This window comes from Pseudomyrmex gracilis, unplaced genomic scaffold, assembly GCF_002006095.1.
Source record: "Pseudomyrmex gracilis isolate BER0280 unplaced genomic scaffold, ASM200609v1 scaffold_46, whole genome shotgun sequence".
NCBI classification, from domain to species: domain Eukaryota; kingdom Metazoa; phylum Arthropoda; class Insecta; order Hymenoptera; family Formicidae; genus Pseudomyrmex; species Pseudomyrmex gracilis.
In genome coordinates, this window is record NW_018020630.1 from 409,485 (window position 1) to 435,304 (window position 25,820).

The 25,820-nt window shown below is 37.6% G+C and overlaps 1 protein-coding gene across 4 annotated transcripts in view; it reads left to right on the forward strand.

Moving 5' to 3' along the window:
* Positions 1–25,820, forward strand: part of LOC109853329 (homeotic protein spalt-major-like) — a 55,575-nt gene that overhangs the window by 27,826 nt on the left and 1,929 nt on the right. The window contains exons 2-7 of one of the 4 annotated variants that reach the window (XM_020425312.1): positions 17,092–20,454; positions 22,955–23,088; positions 23,565–23,852; positions 24,297–24,618; positions 25,231–25,379; positions 25,605–25,778. In XM_020425312.1, the coding sequence (XP_020280901.1) occupies positions 17,092–20,454; positions 22,955–23,088; positions 23,565–23,852; positions 24,297–24,618; positions 25,231–25,379; positions 25,605–25,778 (4,430 nt within the window). The remainder of the gene's footprint in view (positions 1–17,091; positions 20,455–22,954; positions 23,089–23,564; positions 23,853–24,296; positions 24,619–25,230; positions 25,380–25,604; positions 25,779–25,820) is intronic. The other 3 variants (XM_020425313.1, XM_020425315.1, XM_020425316.1) reach the window with 3 other exon arrangements.

Genomic DNA, 25,820 nt, shown 5'->3' on the forward strand with positions numbered 1-25,820 from the left:
TGTGTCTGCTACTTGTATACTCGATACTCGTAGAACGTGATATTTAAATTTAAAATAAATTGACGGATGTGATGATCGCGTGTGAAGAACGTGTATAAAACGAGAAAGGGAGCGAGGGAACAATACGTCACAAAGTATGTGTATCCGACTTTCTCGCAACGAGAATAGACTCGCTCGCAATTTGGCTGAGACCGAGGAACGCACACGTTGATCCTACATCCCGCGGTTTTTATGAGGAGAGGATCTCCGGCGTTACGAGTCAAGATCTTCAAATATTTACTCGTAATGCGGACATCCTTCCGTCGTCGAGTAGCACGCCGATAAACGAGGAGGCCTGCTGCCTCCAGACGGTCCTGCACGACTTCTGGGTTTGTTTTGTGTGACTTCGTTTTAACCGCACGTGCTATGCACGAGAGAGAGAGAGAGAGAGAGAGAGAGAGAGAGAGAGAGAGAGAAAATTTCGTCATCTGGTGTTGGCCTGCTAAAGTTCACCGTGACGAGAGAATTAACCGGCCACGATTGAATTCTGCATATCATATAGTGAATATACCGCAAATAGTATCGTCTAATTATTATTATCTTCAACGCGAATAAAGAGACAGAATGTTTAGATAAATTTCTAATTTAAAAACATTATTTAAAAAAAAAAAAAAACAATAATGTGATATTTGTGTTGAATATTGCGAGAATTTGTCATTCAATAAGCATTCGTATATTTGTTGTTTTTTAAATATTTATGCGTAAAATTTATTTATTTATTTTTTTTTTATATTGCCGTACTACATAAACATTATTATTCATCAAGTATATGAAATTTTTTTGTAACAAACTACTTGCTCAGCAATTATGAAATTATACAGACATATCAATCTTGTTATGAATGCAATATGTGATAAGAAAATATGAGAGAGCCAAAGATCATTTTATCAGTTATCTATTTCAATTTATCACCGCATATTGCGCATAACGATGATATTTCACGAAGTAAGCCAGAATTCGGGAATTTTATCTGTAAATATTTAAATTTGAGATTCATATATTTACACACCTCGATATCTTGATTCTTTTACTTTTCTTGTAACAGATTTCGTTATCTGGCATCAAATGTTAACATAAACTTTTTTTTCACGACGAGTTTACCTGACACCTCATCTCAAACAGACAATTAAAACACATCGTGACAAAACCTATTCGAAGTAAAAGTGTATTAATTTGTCTATTTTTGTAAAAAAAAAAAAAAAATAGAACTTTATTTTTTGCAATTAAAATTTACGAATCAATGTGAATGTGAATGTAAACTAAAACGTAACTTTATATTTTTCCTTGTACGGGATAATACATTCGGATGAAATATCAATCATAAAGATAAACACACACACACACACACACAAACAGATCGTAAAATATTTTTTTCGAAGCATATGTCGTAATAATAATCGAATAATCAAATTGCGTGTAAATTGCGCGATAAGTTTATTTTTTACATCTGGTACATTGTCGTAATAAGTCAATTTATCTCTCTACAAGACCAAAAACGAGTCAACATTCGTAAAACGGTAAGGAGCGATAGTTCACTTGGCGCTTTGATAAATATTACTTGCGTTGCTCGAAATCGAGAGGAAATATCATTTAAAAATTTTTTTCGCAAGCGAAAAAAACATTGGTTATCGCGCAATGTTCTTTAAAATATATTATCACTATATTTTTGTATTATTGTATGTATTATTACTATATATTAAAACTGTCAGTGTTAAAATTTAGCGAGTTTGTTGAATTCGTGTTTACACACACACACACACACACACACGATTGTAAAATTCGTGGTAATTGTCACAGTAACAGTAAACTGATTCGCGATGATGTTACTTGTAAATTGTACGACAAAAAGGCTGTTGAAATTCTCCGATCACAACGGACGTATTTTACGTCTTACTTTTTGTTTTTTTTCTGTTGATGAATCGTGCATCTGGCATGATATCGTCCGTAGAAACTTTGGGAGCTGTCACGACGTGTAGAGGGATGGTTCTGATTCTTTTCGTTCGCGTAACGCATTTTCTGAGAGAAAGAGAAAGAGAACGCGGGCGCACCCGACACACCCTTCTACAACATACGAGGGACATTTACATCGGTATATTTAGTCTGACGCCCACGTTCATAACAGTTTATGTCCGATATCGCTGCGCTTTTGTCACTGTGAGCTGCGAACAAGAGGAGACAGGAGGGTTAAAAAACTGTGATCGCGCGCGCGAGAAAAGAGAGAAGGAAAGTACGAGAAGTAACGTAAGTTACTTCTCGATGTGTGCTTCGTTCCGATAAAATAAACTTCCGTTTCTACAAATGGGATTCTAATACGAAGGAAAAGTTGGTTACGAGCGTGCGCTATTACTTTGCACTTTGCACATGTGTGTGCAAAAGTATTGCTTTGCGTATATTAAGTTTATTCGCAAGCGACGTGTTTTACTGATGTTGTGCTTGACATTTCATTTGGCGAAAAATAAAATGATGAATAATCCCGATGTATATCCCGATAAGGAAAGTCCTCGAATAGCCGCGTCATACAATAAAATTATGATCACTCTTTAATCAATAAAATGCGCATATATAAGCACGTAACATTTCGAGTATCAAATTATTATGGAAATTTGTTATTTTTAGCTCGTTATATGTGCTCGATTGTGTAAAATCGATTACGTAACTTGCGATCATTTTTCATTTAGTTTGCGATTTAAACTATACGATCAGCCTATCAGTGTGTGTGTGTGTGTGTGCGTGCGAATTAGTGAAATAAATATATAATTATATGCAACATCCGCAAATATACATAATTATTCTATATTTTCTCAGCCAATATATATTTAGACGTCAGATATTTAATGATCGAGAGTTCGCATCTCTCTCGCGGCGGTAATCTACAATGGCGCATCAATAAAAGATTAGCGACTTCCGTGAGAATTATTTTTATATCGAGAGCCCCCGACAACACATTACACCGTACTACTTGCAGTACGTTACATTTGCCATTTTTCCGGCGGCGAGTCCAAATAGATCTTTACACCATCTTTCCATTGAATGGAAATCGGACTTGTTCTCAACGCACAGTGCGACACATATCTATGCAACGCCGCGCGACTAGATAAAGAGGGTTAAATACACGGCATGTCGGAGATTTATCTGGAAAATCGTCAGATGGGCGCTCGGCGCGAATGTTAAGCAAATACGCGACTATTGAATTACACGCAAATCTTTTCTATTTTTTTTTTTTTTTTTTTTTTTTTTTTTTAACCACTTTTTAGTGATTGATGCGCGTGTGCATAGTAATACGTGCGAACCTAACGAATTGCCGTGCAATTTAGATAAATAACCAGGATATACATAGTCTTTATACACTGTAAAATTTCCGGGCTTTAATGGCTCATTCATACTTGTCGCCATATAACTTAGGCGTCACGAATAAATCAAAGAGCAGCTTTCACGCGTGCGTGCCTAACAAAAGGTGGGTTCTATATTGATATTGTAACACAACACTTCTCGTAATCGTCGACTGGTTAGCGATATACTGAACCGGGTATCTCTCGGAAATCCAAATAAAATGTTATAAAAAGTAACGATGATCGAACGAGAAACGCGTAAAAACCTCAATGACTCTTAATAAAAAAAAAAGAATCAAGTATATGTTTATTATTGGTGAATTATTTTTGTCCGATATTCATGAAATTTGTTATAATATATACATATATATACATATATATACATACAATTATATATACGTATATAATTGTGAGACACAACGCAATAAATAAGTCGAACATTTACATGTGACTTCTGAACTTTGTTCGTAGCTGTTGATACAACAGTTTATTGCAAAATCAAGTTGCCAGTCCGAAAACATCAAAACAAACAAGTTCTACTAAATACGAAATAAATCGAATAAAATAAATCGTGTATTCATCGGTAAAATATCACTTTTGTTTGTATGTATAATTAATTTGTCAGCTCAGAAAAACAGCAAAATATAAAAATGTTCTGATATTACTTAATATCGGGGATTCTAAGAACACTTTTTCTTTTTTCTTTTTTGTTGCATTCAAGTCGCAGTTCCGACTTGAAAACAAGGTGTCTTTTGGTATTTAAAGATTTTGTCAGACCGGAAAAAGAGATTTTTACAGACCTGCAGAGGCTTTTCATAACGCAGAAGCAAGTTTCCGCGTTTGCTATTGATAGAATCCCATAGACAAGAGGCGTGCCTCTCTAGGAAAGATGCTTTTTCCTGAAATATGTAAAAGTTCCACGCACTACCAACATCCTAAAAATACGAAACGATTGGGTCGGAACTGTACATATCGCGTACGTGTGCGGCAGAAGTCTCTATCTTTCTATCTCTCTCTCTATCTCTATCTCTCTCTTTCTCTCTCTCTGTCTGCCTTCTCTCCACAGACGCATATGCTCACATTAATATCCGTGTCGATGAGAGCGTCTGGAGGGCAGCAAGGAATGAAACTGAAAACGGAAGCCCTATTTATTTATGGGTGGTACGCCCCTCTGAAACTGAAGTAGGGTGTCGGGCACGCGCCACCTATCTTCCTCTTGCTTTCTTTCTTCCACCCTTGGTCCGCGCCTTCTCGCGTCTGGTCTTCTCTTACGCTCTGCCATCTCTATTCTACTTTTATACGACTTTACAAGAAATGCTGTTACACTGATTGCGGACATCGTGTTTAAGCAAAGAGAAACGCTTAAACAAACTGCACGTCATATGTACCTTATCCATCTATACCATTCGAGTTTTCTTTCATTAACTCAACCTGCACTTTACTCTAATTAATTTTATGCTGACGCTTTTTATTTTTACACACGCTCGGCCGCAAAAAGCTGAGATATGTGACTACTCGTGTAAGTAGAATACATAGTTCCGTCATTCTGAGAGTAGTATTAATTCAAGACGTCAAGTGAGAAAATGTTCAAATTGTATTAAAAATTAATTCTATTAGCGATCACATATATATGCCGCATTTCCGTCAACGTAACGTTGGACCATGTTACCTACTTTCAATCAAATCGAATATCGAAGTATGTGTTTCAATGCGACTTTTTTCAACGACGTTCCCTTCAAATACTGTGAGCCAGATAATCGTGTTCAATCAACGATGATTGCCAATGACGCGCGAGGCGTGTTATGGCGCCTAATAGATGGCTCAAAGTCGGTAGCTCCTTGTCCCGAAGATTCACGAACGATACGCCCGTCCCGGAGTGATTGATCTCAGCAGAAGAGCAGTAGAGGGAAAAGCAGATAAGCAGCTGCTCTCCCCTGGCACGTGGGCGACATAATCTAGCGATGCTCTCCCTCTTCTCTTCCACAAATTCACGCACACGTCGCGCACCCTTGTCACGAGTGCGCCCGAAGACTCCGAGACTGTGACTTCTTTATACTCGCATCACTCGCTTAAAACCCGTCTAGACGTGCAAACGTTCTGTTTTCTAGTCGCGCTAAGGGCCACTCGTTCCTCGACGTTGACATTGTTCAAGCGTTTTCTTGTAATTTGATCACGCAAAAAAAAAAAAAAACATCACACGTCCGATTGCTGCTGATATCGTTCGAGACTCGAGTATTTGTTTTTCTCTTTCTCTCATACCAAGCAAACAACAAAATCAAAGATTTGTCGATTTGGATTTCTAAAAACTAAAAGCTAAACTTTTAAAATCTATTAGAACTTACTAAAACTGAAAACTCGTGCAAAATTAAATCTATTGGACAGATCTGTGCGTTTGATTCTAATATTCTCGTAAGATAAGGAGAAGATTAGAAACTTGGAATTTCACCACGAATTCTGTTATATTTTTTTTCTTCAAGATATATTAAGAATTTTGGAACATATTGAGATATAAAATACAATGTCGTGTGTAACATTGGCCTGACGCATCATAAAAGCTGGACATGGCATTAAAATTAAATTTTACTTATACCAAATACAATGCCCCTCGACTGCCAACGCGGAATGGCCGAGCGAATGTCGCGAGAACAACACGTATAACAGGCAGATAACCAATGCTCCAGTATTGTGTCGACTACAGAAGCGTGGGCGACAGTCTGCTGGTCAGTTGGCCAGGAAGAGAAAAAAAGACCGAACGAGAGAAAGAAAGAGGGAAACAGACGAAGAGCCATCGAAGAAAAGCAAACCAGTGCGAGAGAAAGAGATAGTGTAAGTAAGAGAAAACGACACACAGCTGCGGGGGTGTCTGCACTTTCTGGGCAGCTGCATATGCGTGAGAGGCTTGCGCGCTTGCTGACCATCGAGAAAGAGAGAAACCACCAAACAGAGCAATAACAAGGAGAGAGAAGGAGAACAAGAGAAAGAGAGAAGGAGAAAAAGAGAGAGAGAGAGAGAGTGAGGTAGAGAGAAAAGGAGGAAGTAAGAGAGAAACGAGATCGACTGACCATCGGCTCTTCTACTGCATTGTCCAGCATCATTGAGGGCGCCCGTGCCTATTAGAAGGACGCACGCTCGCCAATTCCCATTGATAAAGTCCTTCGGGCTTTTCACCATTACTCCCCATTATTCCAGTGCTCGTTCACTCACCCCTGCCGTGATCGTGCTGCGTTCCCCGGTACCTGCGGGGTCCACGCGTGGAATATTTTATAACCCTCAGGAAAATGGGATAATGCATCCCGCGTCGCCGATACTTCTGTGCTTTTTCTGCTCCACCCCCTCCTTTTTGCCAGCAATAATCAACGCCCACGCGTTTCGTTGCCTCTATTTTATATATATACTTATGTGTGTGTGTATGTACACATATATCGAGTAGAGTATTCTGTATATGTACGCGCGTGCGTATATGTGTGTGCATACGCGCCAACTGACCGAACGTGAACGCATAGGGGGATGGGCTCTATATATATGGTCATCAGAGAGATTTATTCCTGGCCAAGTTTTAAGCGTTTATTTGGCAACGCACAATGAGCGACGATTAACGCTTCGACTATATGTCAGTTAAGTTGGTTTTTCAACCGTTTTTCCGTGGGAAGCTTAATTCTTCTGTTGTTTGCTTGTCGGTCTTTTGCGGAGAAGCTACGTTATTTTCGACATACATATATGCACACACGGTTAGGCATTAGTTTAATAGGATATCATTTACAAAACACTTAAAGTTTTATGATTGGCCTTTTTGCCAGTAGCGGAGGTGAATAACGCGACTGTTATTGTGATGTGATCAATTTTTATAAATAATTACCTCGTGCACGCACGACATGTGAGAAGACGTCGAAATGTAACTAACACAGTTTCTGCAAATCAACTTTCAAGAGAAACATGTCATCGTAGAGATTTATTTCCAGCTCTAGCGAACTCTTTATAAATAGTTTATTTGGCTGCGCGCACACAAATGTGAAACATTTAATACGACAGCCAGTTTTATATGTTCTTGTTATGAAATTATTTATTTATGTACAAGAAATGCGCAACATATAGTAGGTATGAGATTACATATCTGTATATTTGTATGTGTATATATAAATATAAAAATATTATTATTGCGTATTTCTTGTACATAAATAAATAATTCATGTATATTTGCATATATTTATAACTATAGCCTTCGCTTTAGCGGAAAAAATATCTGACTTATATATAATTATAAATAAATATACTTGATAGTTTAGTAACGAACACTGTAGTACGTGTTACAAAATATATTACGTACATCACACATACAAAACCTGGAAAATAATATTTTATGTCAAAATAAGTCGCCTCAGTGACAATAAATTTATCGCAATCTATACGATCAGATACGGTCGTCGCATTTTGCTGGATTGATTTTACGTCCGTTGATGAAATTGCGAGCGGCAATAATTCACGAGATTCTCGGTTATACCAGTTTACTCCCACACATCTACACTACGCGACTAATAAAATGATCAAACCGACCTTCGATATCGCGAGCAGACGGCAACCTAACTATCTTAACGGCTCTTAATTATCATACATCGCAGTAAAATCATGTAGCGTGAATTTGATTATTTCGAAGAACTGGAAGAACGGTACGGAGGAACGGACGAACAAAGAAGTGTGAGAAAGGGAAAAGAAAAATTAGAAAGGGAGAGATAGAGAGAGAGAGAGAAAGAGAGAAAAAGAAAGAAAAAGTCTCTCGTGCACGTACAGTTGAGACTCTTTACCTCAAAAATCTCAAAGGGAACAGATAATAATTCGAGTTATGAAGATTTCAACTTCTCCAGTGTTTCTTCCGAATTTCCGTAATTCGGAAGAGAACCAACGTACAGAGATTCACGCAATATTTAATATAATGTAATATTTAATGTATTGAGAGAAAGAAAGAGAGAATTATTCTTTTTACACATAACTATACTTTAAATACTTAAATACGTATACATACTTGGGGGGGCTTTGTTTTATGATTTTACTTAGTTTATTAAGATTATTATTACTAGAGCTTTTTGTAGTAATGATTACCGTAAGAATGCGAGCTTTAAACATAATTATTTGACTACGTAATTATTTTTGATTTCTACTATTAAAAAAAATCTACTATAAAATACTTTTTTTATTGTGGTTTTCTCAATTTGCTCTATTACTTAGGTTAGATACTTTATTATACCTACGGGGATATTGGACTGGTACTGCATTAGTGCCGCCAGATTGACTGGTCAAACGCCGTTTAAATTGCGTTCAGAACAATGTTCACGTGCTGCCATTGCGTGGCATGTATACCTACTACGCATTCTTTCTCTTCTTTTTCTTAGGATCTCAGCGTGTCGCGGACGAAGAAGAAGTTAACTAAACGATTTAAACGCATCTATATGTGTGCGCCAGCAACTGGCATGACTAATACGCCACATCGCCAACATATGTACTTTAACTCTCTGTCTGAGGTTCATTCTTACTATTACGTCGTTCACCAGATGATGCGGTATATAATATATATATTTCGTTTTCAAATAACAAAAACTAAAAAACGATAAAAACGTCGTATATAAGCAAATATTTTCTTTATGCGAATCAGGAGAGTTTATTATTAACGAACGAGTCTCGTTATACGGTTAATGAATCGTATTGTCATGTGTCATTGATAGGAGTAGATTGACATATACGTGCGCGCGTTATTGTTGCTATCGCACAAATTCAACTCAAGATATATTTAACTAGATTTTTAAAGCGTATATTTAGAATCGCATGATAGAATTTCACAAATAAATCGGTATAATCACACGGATATAATTCTTTAAAACTCAATAAAACAAACTTGACGAGAATTGTGACAGAGAAATATATTGGATTATTTAGAAAATTTGCTTTGAAAAAAAAACACCGTTTTAAATTCAGATTTTTTAAAATTAATTCTTTATGCGGACGGAGCGTTTCAAAATTACTACGTGCGCAATATATCATACTCGAAGCGTTTATCGAAAAAAACTTATCTTGAATATCTCACGACACGTGTCGAGAGTGTAAATTAAAGATAAACTGTGTGACGAAATTAAAATCTTGTGTATACAATAAAATTATGTTTATCTTTCTATCATAAATCGTACGTGTCAATTTTTCTTAATTTTCCAAATATTTCAAAGCTCGCAAGCTCGTTTGAAGAAGAACAAAATATAAAACAACGAGCACATTGCGAGAGCACATATTGCCTAGAGCATTTAAATAATAATCCGCCGTAACGAGAGTAAATCGCGGCATGACTATAATATTCGCACGCATCACGCAAGCACATCGGCCGGTGTAGTTAACGCAAATGCCTTCGGCATTTTTCTCTCTTTCTCTCGCGCTTCTTCTTTCTCTTTCTAACGTTCGCGCTTTATTCTCTCCTCTTTCCACGCTTCCTTATATCCTACCATCTTCTCCTTCGTTATTGCCGTGATGATTATTACGATTATTATGGCACGGTTCGCGGTTGTTGTCATAAAAGCCATGTCATAAAAAAGAATCGAGCCCGCCAGGGGCACTTCTTAATAAGCGGCACTGCAGGCGCTGCAACACACTATATAGTGTTCACACACACGCACACACACGCGCGCGTATACGTGAATCTCGAGACGCGTTAACAATAGCGGGAACATTATTTAAATTTTATATCATTACCTTATGTTGCATTTTTTTCAGATAGATGACGATCAAATAGTTTATACATTTTGAGATCGCAATGTTATATTAATTATTTAAAAAAAACTACAATATATACAATATACAATAAAAAGTATTCAAGATATTAAAAAAAATTCCAAAAAACTCTGAATTAGTGTGTATGTGTGTGAATTAATAAATAGAAAAAAAATGACACGAGGGATGGCACATACCGTAAAGTGTTAAGAAACTCGAGTGTTCGACGATAGGTGGGGACTGGGATTACAAATAACGATAAATTTCCGGCGGGCGTCGATGCCTGGGCGGTAACATTAAAACCCTCTCACACGCAGCATTGTAACCGTGAATTGGTGTGTAAGGATGTACATATATCGCCGCGTGGTTAACTTCGCCGCGAGGAACGATCATGATTCCGCCCAGAGCAGAGATAAGGCCCCCTCCTCGCGTATGACATGCCTATACGGTTCTCCTTTTTCCAACCCTTCGTTTTATTGTCCGCCGGGATTCTCTCTACGCGAGAGAACGGGGCGCAAAAATACTTCTAGATTGGAATACATACCAGCTTGTACCAAGAATCAGCTCTTGCGAGCATCGATCGCCCTTCTTTATTCATTCAGAAGGGGATAAAATTAAGTGTTGCGCGGCGGGACGGTGTACAGCGCCCGGTCAGACGATAAGATAGGATTCTGTAAATCTGCAGGTTACTTAACAGGTCGCCGAACGATCTTGGAAAGTATCCTCCATCATTCTCCTTTCCCCGCAGCCCCGCTTGTTCACCAGTTCCCGTCTTCTCTGGTTCGGTTCTTCGACAAGTTCTTTGCCATTTGTTCCCCGGTCACCGACAGTTCTTTATTACTTCATGCTTGTCGAACGATCTCTTTCTCTTTTTTTTTTCTTGATTTTTCAAGGGTCGTGACCGATGCGACCCCGCCAGAGAGATCCGACCGTTTTCTTCCTAACAAAGCTCGGACCAAGTCAACACATTACCGATTATTAATTTAAATATGTGCTAACTTTGTAAATTATTTCTATCCAATACTCTGTGGATCGAAAACCATCAATCAGTCCTGCAAAGACAGAATTTTGATTTATTAGAAAGATCGACGATTGTGCCCTATGAATCACAAATAATAAAAAGGACAACTTTTGAACTGCCGATTGAGGGAGATTAAAACGATAGATATATTTCCAGTTGCAAATATGGCAAACGCAATGGAAGGAGACTTCCATCTTGCGCTTTAGTGCCTACCCAGAGATAGATTAACCGCGTGTAACCGCGGCTATGCCTGCCTACCACCCTTTCCCTGTGGCCTCCTCCTGCGCGCACCCACTCTGTACAAAAGTATAATATATACTATCGTCTGTCCTTTCCTCACCCGAGACGGGGAGAACCTTTCGCCGCAACTCGCCCCCACTTAGTTCCGGCTCCCCTACCTCACCGACGACTCGGTGAGCTTCTTTAGTGGTGGAGGGAGTAGGAGTAAAGCGTCGACGGTGGCAATGATGGTGTGTGTGGTGCAGATATACAGTGCATCAGCCGTCGTGGTGGTTGGCCGTAGTGGTGGTAGTTCATTACATCGTAGCGCAAACTCCTTGCCGCACAATACTTATACACCTGTGAGAAAGTGTGCGGTGTTGCATACACTCGCCTGATACACCGCGTACTATATGCAACGAGCAAGAAAGCGTATTAGATACGTAGGCATGCCGCGCGCGCGATCGGGGTTGAAGGAGGGCGGTCCGAGAAGACAGGTGCGAGCCAATCACAAGGCGCCACGTGCAATTTTCCTCGACTTGTCTTCTCTCTCTCTCTCTCTCTCCCTCTCTCTCTCTCTCTCTCTCTCTCTCCTCTCTTCGTTTTCAATCCCTTTTTACTTTCGCCGTCTCGCTCTCTCGGTATCTTCGTAATTTCTATCTCTCTCTGTTTCGCAGCTCCATAGCTCTCTCACCTTCTTCCGTCATCTTCCTTTCTCCGATCCGTTTTCTCGTCTTTTCTCGCCGCTGTTAACTTATTTAAACGAGTCTCGCGACCCCGTCACAGGATCTTCTTCGTATTCGGTACCGATTGTGATTCGACGTGGTGACTCGCTACCAGCTCTATATACTCAAAACCGAGAGAAGAGCAACGACCGTTGCTGATTCTTCAGTCGGTGGCTCTTATCGACCGACCTCCTTTGCTCGACAGTCCCGACCTTGCACTTCGCACGAGACACTCGCAGGTAAAGGAATTCCTTTAATCCGAGCGACACATGATCCGTAGCTTTCATCGCAAACGCCAATCCGGATTTGGAGTGTATAATGCACCCTTTGGACAAGATCGGAACCGGTTAAACAGTGTAAACACAGCAGAGCCATATATTGTATTTTCTTATCGATATGATAAATACTTTTCATATACTCACATAACAATAACTGAAAAAATAACACAAGCAATATTTGTCTCTTCATATCTGTTTTTCTGCTGTGTGTGTATATATACATATATTTTTTTTTCATATTTAATATATCAACAATATCTACTTTTGACTTGCACCAAGCGCTTTTTTTGTTGCTCATCTATCGTAAACATTGTCGCAAATGTAACACATATGTTTTTTTTATGGATGCGATAGTTATTTGTCACAGGTCGCTGTTTTATGTGAAAGAATTTGAGCAAGAGCAAAGAATTCGAGAATTATAGCCTTTTGCATTTGACTCGCCTAGATCGCACAAGGGGTGGTCTTGAGTGCAACAGTGATCGTATATCGTCGAGAAACGTAACAAAAACTAACAAGTTTAGACAAAATAGCCTGAGTACATTTTTCAAAGATTCTATAAATGTCTCTGTACTTGATCCGTTGTCCTATTCCTATCTCTATTAAATCTATGCTTTTTTTTCGCAAGAACGGTGTTATCTCGACGATAACAATATAATATATTATAATATTTTCTTATTATTATCAACGTAAGTGATATAATAAGGAGATCGACAACAACAATTATAAAAAATAAAATACATCAAATTTAACAATAAATAATACTTGAAATATCGGTCTCTGTCGAGCAACAAAAAGGATCTTGTAGTTTATTAAAATAAAATATAAGATATAAAATTTACATAAATGTAATTAAATTAGACGTTTCGGCCCTTACTTAAGCCCTCTTCAGTATAAAAAACAAAATAACGCCATATCGCAGAGAGGATAACAAAATGATGTAACAAATATATAAATCTTACATATGACAGTCCATTTTGATGTAATATTGGACTTCCTGAAAAAATTAATGTAAGTAAAAAGTCCGCACAAATTTCACAATAACAATATAAAACGTTATGATATAAACTCACAAATCAGAAGTCGAAGATCATATACTGAACAGAGGAAAGAGGCAACAGATTATATATACAGAAATCCCCACCAACATAGTAAAACGAATAAGTCAGTTAAGTTTAAAATTCGGATGATTTTAGTTTGTCAAGTAAATTAAAAGTAAAATAAGAATGGTCAAGTAAGTCTGTGTCATTAAATAAATTTAAACCTAGAGTCTGTTCTTTTTAATATGTATAGTTTCGGAAATAAGTCTTTTGTAAAAGTTAGATTCATAATCTAAAATTTTTTAAAATTTTTTACATCAAATTTAAATCTTAATCTTTTGTAAGAGACAGTTGTGTACGACACTTGGTGTTAGATTGTTAAAATTTTAGCAATATATTGAGCATAAGCAGCATACTGGTTTTTCTGATACTTCGTGTGAATTTTTGAAGCCCAATTTTGTCTATTATTCATTCAGAAAAAAATCAATAAATCAGAAGAATTTTTGGAAGAAACTGTCATCCTCTTTTTATGACGCAACCGACACATTACTTTGACCTGTCACGGAAAGATGGCACCTAAAGCTATTAAAAATTTCACATCACGTTTGTCGGTACAATCATAATAAAGTTCTTTTTCTGTAACAATTCCTTTAAGAATTTTGATGTTCTTTAAGAATTTTTGTATACTATAGAGTTGACATATGTCTTCCGAACTATTTTTTATATTATAATAAGGTGTCCTTAGTTCTTAACAAGGGATTTTGTGTGTGCTATTTAAATTTATTTTTTTGATTTATACGGAAAAAACGTCCATATATATATGTATATATATATATAATATGTATACGTGTGTCAATGTAGTAAAAATGGTCTGGTCAATGCATAACTCTATAGGAGTCAAACGGATGGAACCAATGCTACTCAATAGAAAATTTCTAATTTATTGAGTTTTTTGTTTGCTTGAAGAAAAGAAATATAGATATCATATTGACACAAATTCATATTTGTGACAAAGGTTCTTAAAAAACCATGTTTCTATAACTTTCAAGCAATATGACGCAACAATGGTACATGATACATGATTTATTATTATTAGCTTCCAATATTGTTGCTCTCATAATTTTTAAAACTTATAATTCACAATTTTGCACATAGTTTTGTTTCTTAAATAAATAAACATTTCACTTTTGGTGATGTGCGTTAAATTTATTAATAATTTTTGGAAGTCTAGTTTTTTCTAGAAGTAGTTTTTTCTTCAGTTTCTGTATCATAGTGTGCTCCTTTAAATAAAATAAAAAGATCGTTTCTGTTGAACAAACATGCATATGTATATATGTATAATCAACTATACACTTTACATTTTATATTTTTATCACGAGAGGTGTTGTTCATATATGTTCAATAATAAGAAAAAAATTGAAAAAAGATATAATGTAAGCGGCTAATACGCATTACAAGCAATTCTGCTTCATGTGCGCTTTTTAAATATAGAATAATGTTTTAAAATATTATAGTTAAAAATAATAAATAGTTTAATACAGAGTTTAATCTATTATGTAAGTTAGGAAAAAAACGATGAGACCTGTGATGTCTGCATGTATTGTAACATCACAGGTTTTTCCAATCGCGGAAAATCAACGACCATCGGTTATCGCGTCTAATTCGTGCGCGTTATCGTTCGAAGTTATACGGAAGCGCAATCAGCCGATACTCGCGAGCGCGATTAATCGTCGTAATCACACCGTATATCCATTGCGCGGGGCTATGGTTTGAAACTCTATTGGCGCAGCAACGCAACAAAATCGGATCCGAAATTTCGCTGGTGGAACATCTGGAGGGTTAAATGATGGAGGTGGTAATGTAATACCAGGGTACACACCGAGCTAGACGGCGACAGGCTATCGCAACGCCGTTGGATAATAATTAATAACTCGGCGGTGAGTGGCTCGTGCAAGCGCCGCCCCTTTCCCCCTGATTTATGAAGCGCGCCGCCTTCCATGTCATAACCGTGGTGCAGGATGACGGTAGTGGTGGAAGTTTACTCTGGCATATCCCAGAGTGGTGGGACACAGAGAAAGCCGCCGGCGCCGTTAGGAGTAGAGGGGAGGGAAACCTGGGCTTGGACTGTAGTTTCATCGTACTTTCGTTTCCGAACTGATTCTTTGCCTGGAGTTCAGTTTGGTTTTTCGCAGGATAGTACAAGTGTGGAAAGACGAGAGTAGCACGCGTGCATTCATCAAGCAGTGTAGAATCGTACTAAGTCTGAGAAAAGAAAAAGCGTTACGTGAATGTATCAGTAGTACGCATAATCGGCCTAGTAATTTAATCAGATTCGCTAAACAATTTTTCTCAATATATTGTGCAATTGCAAAATAAAAACTTTTTCAAATTCCTACTGGAATTACGCGTCGTATATTTTTTCGCGTTTTCTGTGATTATTATTTATAACTGTGATACCTTCACGTATATCGTATATACGTGTTAATATTTAATTTTAAAACAAATGTTGATTGTATGTTTATTGATAGTGTCACAAACTGACAAGAATGAAAAATGATTTGCAAGAATTGAAGACTATAAAGTGGGATATACTTTCTCCGCTAAAACTAAAGTGGGCCACACGAAAAAGTTATTTATGCAGGCAATTACAAAGTAGTGTGATAAATATATTTAGTTTACATTTTGTAGTAATTAAAAACATTGTTAACTTCTTAATAAAAAGTTAGAGTTGACTATTCTGGTTAACTAAACATTTTTTATTTTAAATCTTTTCAATTTATTTTACACCTACGAAAACTTTTTTAATTATTTAAAATTAGAAAAAAGTCGCATACAAGGCAAGAAATACTTTAAACGGAAAGAGGTTTTAATAGAAACAATAATTTTTTCAAAAAATATTTTTTTCTATTTTGTAATTTTGTGTGAGATAATATCACCATTTATGTGAGTGATAAAAAAGGAACTTAAGACATGTTTGAAACTGCAAACTATTATTCGTCTCTAACTTAATTGTTATTTTATCAATTCTATACTTATATTCAAATTTAATATTTTTTTTATATTTTTTAACTTTTAATATATCTATCACTCTTCTTTTTGTTGCTTAATAGAAAGGAATAAAAAGAAAAAAGGACAAATTATCAATAACAGAAATAACGAGCTAGCAATATTTGACGATGGAGGGATAGATTGCGTTCAAAATTATAGTTATATAAAGTATTTATCAGGTTAGTAAATTGAGTTTTCAACTTTTTTTTTAAAACCACGAGAGAACTTAATAGATCGTTGATAACGTGTAAGTAATCTTAGAATAGATTTAACAACTTTTTTTTATTTATTTAGAGACAGTGTCAACTCAATTGAGACTAAAGGCACGTTAAACATTCAACAACATCCCTTTCCCTTTTCCAAAAACTTTGTTATTAGTAGCAATCAGGATGCAATTGATTAATCAGGATCCATTAAATAAATTTTTAGAAATTTGCATATGAATAATATACGCTCTTATTTTAATGTCACTATTAACGTGTGTACATATATTCGCGCGTAATGTGAGAAACATACATTTGTTACATTAGACGAAATACACGAGAAATCTATTAAAGACACATTATCGATGTTTTTGAAGTAATATCGTCTATTATAGTATCGAAAAAAATGACTTTATAATTGATGAAGTTTTATCGTTTTGTGTTGCAGGAAGAGAAGAAAATGATTTTACGGACGGCGAAGAGAGTGGCGGTGGAGGAGCAGGTGGTGAAGAGGCTGTGGATCTCACGGCGACGAGATCTCATCAAAGCGATGAAGATGACAAAGATGCTGACGAGCCCCTGGAAGAGGACGAAGAAGAAGGCGTGGACGAACAGGATGAGCAGGATGAAGACGAGGAGGTTTCCTCACATATTCGGCATAAACAAGACGCAGAAAACAACAATAACTTTGTCCAGAGCGGTCCACCTCCCGCGATATTCCCACCCGCCGGAACTAATCACGTCACTCTCGAAGCTCTTCAAAACACGAAAGTGGCAGTTGCGCAGTTTGCCGCCACCGCTCTCGCCGGGACCGACAGTGAAGCAGCGCTGCAAGATTTGGCACTTCTGCATAGTACACTGTACACCTTACAGCATCAACAAGTATTCCAATTACAGTTAATCAGCCAACTTCAGCAACAGCTGTCTATCACTCACAGCCAATCAGCGCAGCCATCGTCGACGGAATCACCAGATACGAAAGAAATTTCATCACCTATTATTCAACCAAAACCATTATCGAGTCTTACATCACCTCCTTCTTCCCGGCCGCCGAGTCATCATCAGCAGACATCACCAACACCGCTGACGCCAAATTTGCCACAAGAACAGTCAACCTCCACGAGTAGCGCTTCTCCTTTGAATTTACCCCTGCCTTCGTCTAGTACCACTGCCACGACGACTGTCACGACTACTAGTAGTCAGGTTCCGCTCTCGCATCAAATGCCACTTTGTTCCATAAGTTCTTCCCTCGCCTCATCGATCATAACAAACACCGATCCGCCGCCACTCAACGAGCCAAATACTCTAGAGATGCTTCAAAAACGTGCCCAGGAAGTATTGGACAACGCGAGTCAAGGTCTCCTGGCCAACAATCTGGCTGACGAGCTCGCGTTCAGAAGCGGCAAGGGTTCGCGACTCTCTCCTTTCGACTCGAAATCGAGCGGCAGCCGCAACGAGCCTTTCTTCAAGCATCGATGCCGCTTCTGCGGCAAGGTCTTCGGTAGCGACTCAGCGCTACAAATCCACATACGATCCCACACAGGTGAGCGACCCTATAAGTGCAACGTCTGCGGCAGCCGGTTTACCACCAAGGGCAATCTGAAGGTTCACTTCCAGAGACATACGGCCAAGTTTCCACACGTAAAGATGAATCCAAATCCTGTTCCAGAACATCTAGACAAATATCATCCGCCCCTTTTACAGCAAATTGCTTCTGGGCATAGACCGTCTCCGCCGCCGCCGCCACCGCCGCCACCTTCCTCACATCATCCCACATTTCATCCGACAGCAGCACATAGTTTCCTACCGCCTCAACCACACTTACCACTGAGCCTCACCATGCCCCCCAGTATGCCTCCTCTTTATCGATCCCCACTTGTTAATCATCGGGACGATCAGGATATACCGGAAAATCTTAGTAAACAATTACCTGTAACAGCTGCCCCTTTGACGTCTCCTTCTTCCCCTGTCACTATAAATTCTCGTCATTCCTTTCACGACAATCATCAACAACAGCAAAAGCAGCTCGAGCAAAGAGAAGAAATCAAACATGAACAGAGATCGCCCGAGCAGGAGCAGTACCAGCAACGACCGATGAGCCAAGAGAATGCTGAACGAATAACTCCGAAGAAAGAACCTGAGGAAACGGAAGAACCTGTGGAAGAAGAAAGCGAAGACTTCGAGGAACAAACAAGGCGATTTCTCGGTTCACCTCAATCCTCAGTAAATCCGTCGTCTCAACCGCAAACGTACGAAGACTGTAGTATAGACAGTAAGATCAGTGGACGTTTAGAAGGCGATGGAGAGATGGAACCAGACGAGGAAATGGAAGAACAACCGGAGAATCTTTCTAGCAGGGGTACGATCAGTCGCTTACCTCAACAAATTGTGGCGTATCCAGGAGCATCTCCTGCCAGCAGTAGTGCGAGTAGCGGTAGTCTTCAGACGTCTTTCGCCGGAATTCTGTTTGCAGGTACTCCGGCTCATCAAATACCTCACCTTCCTTCTGTTTCGACTACTGGATCGACGTCGGCTGTTTCTACAAATGAGATGATCGATCCAGCTAAAGATCCGGCAATCTATTCAAGTTTGCTACCTCGACCAGGTAGCAATGACAATTCTTGGGAAAGTCTGATTGAAATAACAAAAACTTCAGAGACATCTAAGCTGCAGCAGCTGGTTGACAATATCGAACACAAGTTGAGCGATCCTAATCAGTGCATTGTTTGTCACAGAGTACTTTCTTGCAAAAGCGCATTATTGATGCATTATCGCACTCACACGGGTGAACGTCCTTTTAAGTGTAAGATTTGTGGTCGTGCCTTTACCACCAAGGGCAATTTGAAGACTCACATGGGAGTGCACAGAGCGAAGCCTCCACTGCGGGTATTACATCAATGTCCTGTGTGTCACAAGAAATTCGCGAATACTCTTGTACTTCAACAACATATACGTCTTCATACTGGGGAACCTACTGATCTCAGTCCGGAACAAATTCAAGCTGCGGAAGTAAATGAATTTCCACCTGGTTATCCTCCTCATCCGTTGGCGTCTTTCTTGCCACCAGGGTTTCCGATACATCCAACTGGAGCAGGCTTTCCCTTAGGATTTCCTTCATCCAGGCAACCAACTATTGAACAACAATCGCATGAGATTGACATGGAAATGAAAGAAGAATCGCAGCAACATAGGCAGAGATTTGTGGAGGATCTCAACGAGGAAACAGAGGATCAAGAAGATGAGGAACAAGATCACAGAGTGGACGAAGAGAGAGATCGCGACAGACGTAGTGAAGAGGAAGAAGATCACGAAAATGAAGAGACTGAACACAAAGATGTGACACTTCCTATGTTTTCAACGTCATTAGGGGCCTTGGAAAACCAAGTTAGAACCATCTCGACGACGGCTGCGACTACGATGGCAAACGTATCTGAGTCGGCGTCCTTTCATCGATACAACGGTAGCGAGAAAAGCAACAGTCCGCCAATTTCCGGCACCCCGCTCGATTTAACACCCCGTGCTTCGTCTACACCAGCATCAGTGGCTTCAACGCCACCGACACCGCCACCTCAAACCGTGCCGCATCATCCACATCCCTTCGGCATGTTTGCGGGATTACTGCAAGCGGTATCTTCTGCTCCTACCACCAGCACGATTGGATCGTCGAATATAAACAGCGTTACGTCAATGAACACCATCAATCCTGGAAACGGGCCTAGCAGCGGTCCGCTGGCTTCACTTACCACTTCAGCAGTACTAGCCGCATCATCGACTTACAATCCGCTCGGTCTGGCTGTTGGAGGGCCAGCAGGTAGGCGCTGCACATCAAGAGATGAGCTGTAGTTCCTGCTACACCTTTTCCTTATTCCGAGCAATCATGATTCTTAAAGAGTCATCAAAACTTTGCTGGATATCTCCTTACTCCGTGTCATATCTTCAACCTTATCCAGCCTCATGTTGACGTCCTGTTTATGGTGTAGCCGGACTTTAGCACTCCTTTTCTTCGAGAATTATATAGGACTTTATATTTTTGATCATCTCTTTACTCATCCTTTTTTTTCTTTATCTTCCTTTTTCTTCTCTCCGTTCTTTATCTTTCTTTCTCTTTCTGAAGCACTTTATATATATTTATATATATATATATATAAATTTGTTTATTTATTTATTTATTTATTTATTTTATATGTATCTATATTTTTTGTAGCTTTTTTGAGTTTTTCTATTTTTTTGATTCTTCATTTCTTGTAGTTCTGCAATAAACTTTCTTATTTATTGTATTTGTATACTCTTTTTGTGAAAACATTTATTTTAATGTAGAATATCTTTCAGGTGTATTACACATGTAGACCGGCATAATAATTTAATTTTTTTTTTTTATGCTTTACTTTTATATTATTAAGAAGATAATGAAGACTTGGACTTACGAATAGGAGACGAATATTTATTCTACTTTCTTCTTGAGCTTTCCGGAAAAAAAAAATTGTAATCATTCTGCAAAATCATAATTTAGACGCACTTATTGGGTAAGATTCAATAAAGACGAATTGTAAATTGGACTAATTGGAAAAACTGATATTGTAAAACTACTTTCTGGAAATTTAATCACACACAAATTGATCTAATTATTATTATTATTATTATATTATTATAAAATATGTAAATATTGTTGAAATATGTAATTAATAAGCATTATTCTTATCACGTAACAGTATATGTATGTATTATTAATACATATAAAGTAAAATATTTGTGTGTACATATATTTATACACAAATATTATGCGCTTGTATTAATTCATGCATATAAAATGTTATATATTGTGTATATATATTTACTTTATATTTGTATTTGTAAACGTACACATATATACACAAATATTATAATATATTTCATGTATATATTAAATGTAAATATATGCAATTTATAGTAATACATGGTTATCTACAAAAACTCAAAATTTAAAAATAATGCGTACTGCAATGTTTGTGTATAACGTAAAATATGCGGAAAATTAAGATAATCAATTACTATGAGATATATATATTTTTGGGTTTTTAAACTTGAATTTTATTTATTTTAAACATAGTATTGTACTTATCTCTTTAAACACAAAAGTTTAGAGAGATAGTGCGTATACATGTATTTACTCATGGTTAGAAAATAATTTCTTATTATTTATTTATTTTGTAGCTAGCGTAATTAGTCTTTTTTTTTATATCGTAGATAATATATGTAGAAAAAAAACAGTAATTCTGCTTGCAAAAATAGATAGTATATGCAGAAATGTGTATATGCTAAGTATTATTTTCGAAAAGAATATATCTGAAAATTGAAATATTCAGGACATTTGAGAGACAAGATTAAAATTCAATATCATAAAAAGAACTAATATTTTACTAATATATTTTCTACTTTTTCAAAATATCTTTTCGAAAATAAAACATCTTATACAAACAACTTTCATTTATTTTTAGATGTAGTTCTTTTTTCTCAATTGTATGTACTTAAAATCATTTTGTAATGGTTTTATTGTTGGTTGCGGAAAAATCTTATGTTTTTTATGTTATGTAATTATTGTCATTATCGGATATATTGTTTTACCAAACTTTCTCTTAAACATTATATTCAAAACTTAATCAGCACTAGCTAAACTACAATTTCATACAATTTATTTACTTCTTTCGTGTAATTTTTATAAATGAAGTTAGAGTGATAATTTTGTATTGGCTTTAGTAAACCAATAATAACATATATATATATATTGTGTTTGCGTGATAGGTTTTATATATTCATATGTGCCATACTAAGAAATAAATATTTTTATGTATTTATAATTTATATTTTTATTCATATATTTCATCCCCCATTCTTTTTTTCTTTTTTTTTCTCTTTTCCTTCTCTCTCTCTTTCTCTTTTTCTCTATTATGCTTCATTTTAGTTAAAGTTTTTGACATAATTTTATCAATACTTGTTAAAATTATTATTATTATTAGCTTTTTTCCAAATTATATACATTATAATTTTACTGTGTGTGTATGTGTGTACACACATACCGAAATAAAATTGCAATGTATATAATTTGGAAAAAAGAAACTAATAATAATAATAATTTTAACAAATATACATACATTGTATGTATATTAGAGAAAATGTTAAAAATTGTGTACAATAAATCTCGATAAATTAAAAAAAAACATAATAAAAGCATTAACAATATTGAAAAATATTTTCAAACAAAACTAATTCATTTAAATTATATACGTACGTGAAGGACAGAGCCAAAAATTGTAAAGAATAATGATTTGTTACAGTACGTGGAAACACTACATGTAAATTCTGCTACAAGACATTCGCGTGCCAATCTGCGTTGGAGATTCATTATCGGAGTCATACGAAGGAGCGACCTTTCAAATGCAGCATATGTGACCGAGGTTTTTCCACGAAGGTAATTAAATCTGCTTTATCTCGAAAACGTATACATATAGCGATACAGCGGTCTTTCTCTTCCCTCTCACTTATCACAGTATTTTATCACGCTATCTGCAATTTATACAAGATGCATTTAAATGTCGTGATAAAAATCCGTAATTGTAATGTATTTAATCAAATCTCGATATTGCTCGTTGATATATCTTATTACATTTTGCAGAAATATTCTTTTTTACAATCGTTCGAGTAATGGAGTACTTTGATATCCACGTAAAATTCGAGTAATGGAGCACTTTGATATACACGCAAAATTTTGATATAAATGTTGTATATATACAAAACACGTGGTTATTGTCTGTAAAAATATCTTAATATTTTGTATACAATGATTTGTATATTTAACAATAAGCTCGATACGATAAGTTTGATACAGTTTATATTACACTTTATTGTTACTTTTATATTCTTCTCGTTGTTCTGCTATACTTTCAGAACGACGATTCTGGTCAGCAAGTATGTTCCTGCGCGGACCAACCCTTCGCCGCGAAGGGTCCGATCCCTCCACAATCCATTTCCCAATATCGCCCGTTCCCGGCGAGATCAACCGACGGAAATCGCGAGAAACCGAAACGCAGGCGGCGGCGGCCTGAGGAGCGGAAGAACCGGGGGCGGACAGGAACAGGAGGGGGTCGAAGGCTGACGTCTGTTTATCCTGCCGTCCGCCTGCCCCCGCTGATGCCACCCGCCCTCGGACTTCTACCCTCGGACCACGTCTTTCTGGTAAGAGCCTGCTAAAACAGCAAGCGTAATACGCGTTTCTTCCGTGATCTCGCCACAAACAAAAACTTGTCTACTTACAAATATTTACGACCAATAACGGTGCTGTGTTTCTTCTATTGGTCGCTGTGAATTCTACTAGCTGTAGTCGATTGCAAAGCGAACATTACTTATAAAAAAAAAAAAATAAAAACATGTTACAACTTTCTTACCCAAGAACACGTTGTAACACGTTAATACATTATAAGTACCGTCCACTTGTCTACTTTGCAATTGACTTGAATTTTCTCCCCTCCCGTATAACCATAGGATTAAATACCAAATATTATAATGCGTATACACAATATAACAAACAAAATATTATGTAAAATATTATACTCAATCAAAAACTAATAATTAGTAAATATTACTAAATTAAAATACAAAAGAACGTGTTTCAATGCACAGGGCAATATGAAGCAACATATGTTGACTCACAAGATTCGCGATATGCCGCCGCATCTGTTCAATGACGCCAAGCATCAGCAGCAGCAGCAGCAGCAGCAACAACAGCAACAACAACAGCAGCAACAGCAACAACAGCAGCAATCTCAGGATCACGAAACTTCCAGAAGCCCGATGTGCACCGACGATTCAAGTCTACCGCCTCCACCGCCGCCACCACCGCCGCCGCCACCTCCACCATTACCACCGACATCCATCGAGTCTGCGATACCAATAAAGAGATCTCCGCCGGAAGGAGATCTGCCAGCACCAAAAAGACCAGCCAGTAAGTACACTTGTTCACACTCGCTTTCTTAAAGAAAGAAAAAAAATTCAATTTGCTTCTTCATCGAGCGCCATTATTTGAGCTTAGCTTCGCTGACGCGTGGTTTTCGGCAATTTTTAGCGGCTTCTTACGCTACCTAAGATCGTAATTTAGAATATTTGACGCTGCTGCTTTTTGCAAGCTTTCTTAGTCTTCCTGATACTTCCCGTTTATCATTCAGTTTCTGTTTTTTGCTTCAGAGTTTCTATTTTGTGTGTTCAATATCGTTGGTGGCGGGTTTTATACGCACACTCTCTTTGTTCTTTATTCTTTTACTCACGTAGAGCTGAATTACTTGTACATTACAGCGGCATCATATTTCATTTCCGATGCTATTGCACGTGCGAGTATTATTTTGTTAACCGAACCGAGACTTTCAAGAAGCCACTCTGAGAGATCTATATTTATATATGTCGCATTTTTTCTATTTACTTTCACGATCTACGCCTAAGACCGGGACTTTTTTTTACGAAACGCAATTAATAAAATTAAATCACCATCATCGCTATGTAATTTCTTCGTGGCAAAAAGCCAGGGGCAGTTTAGCGAAACCGTTATTATGTATATTTGCAGGCGTACCGAGCAAACACTTGTGCCAGATTTGCAATAAGAATTTCTCCTCATCTTCGGCGCTCCAGATCCATATGAGAACTCACACTGGCGATAAACCATTTCGATGCACCGTCTGCCAGAAGGCGTTCACCACCAAAGGCAATCTCAAGGTATAATATAATCAGATCTCCAAACCGCCGTCGAAAGTCTACGCTCTTCTACACAACGTTTTCCAATGCCAAAAGTTTTTACTAACACCAGCTAGCAGCTATCGCTTCTACTAATGCTAAAACGCGTAACGTTTGAAGTCGCTCGAGAGCTCGATGAAAAATAAGCGCTCGCTCGATCGAAGATGCATATTTTGATTTGTTTTTTCTCTCGGTTTTCTAACGCAGGTGCACATGGGCACTCATATGTTCACCAACGGAACGTCACGTCGAGGTCGAAGGATGTCGTTGGATCTGCCTCCTCTGCCAATCACCCCCAAGGACTCGGAGTTTCTGCAGCGACGACCGGATCTTTTTTATCCATATCTTCCCGCGCCATTCCTTAACGGCGTCCAGCAGAAGGTAAACAAAAATATCCACATGTTGCTTCAATCAAAAAAATTT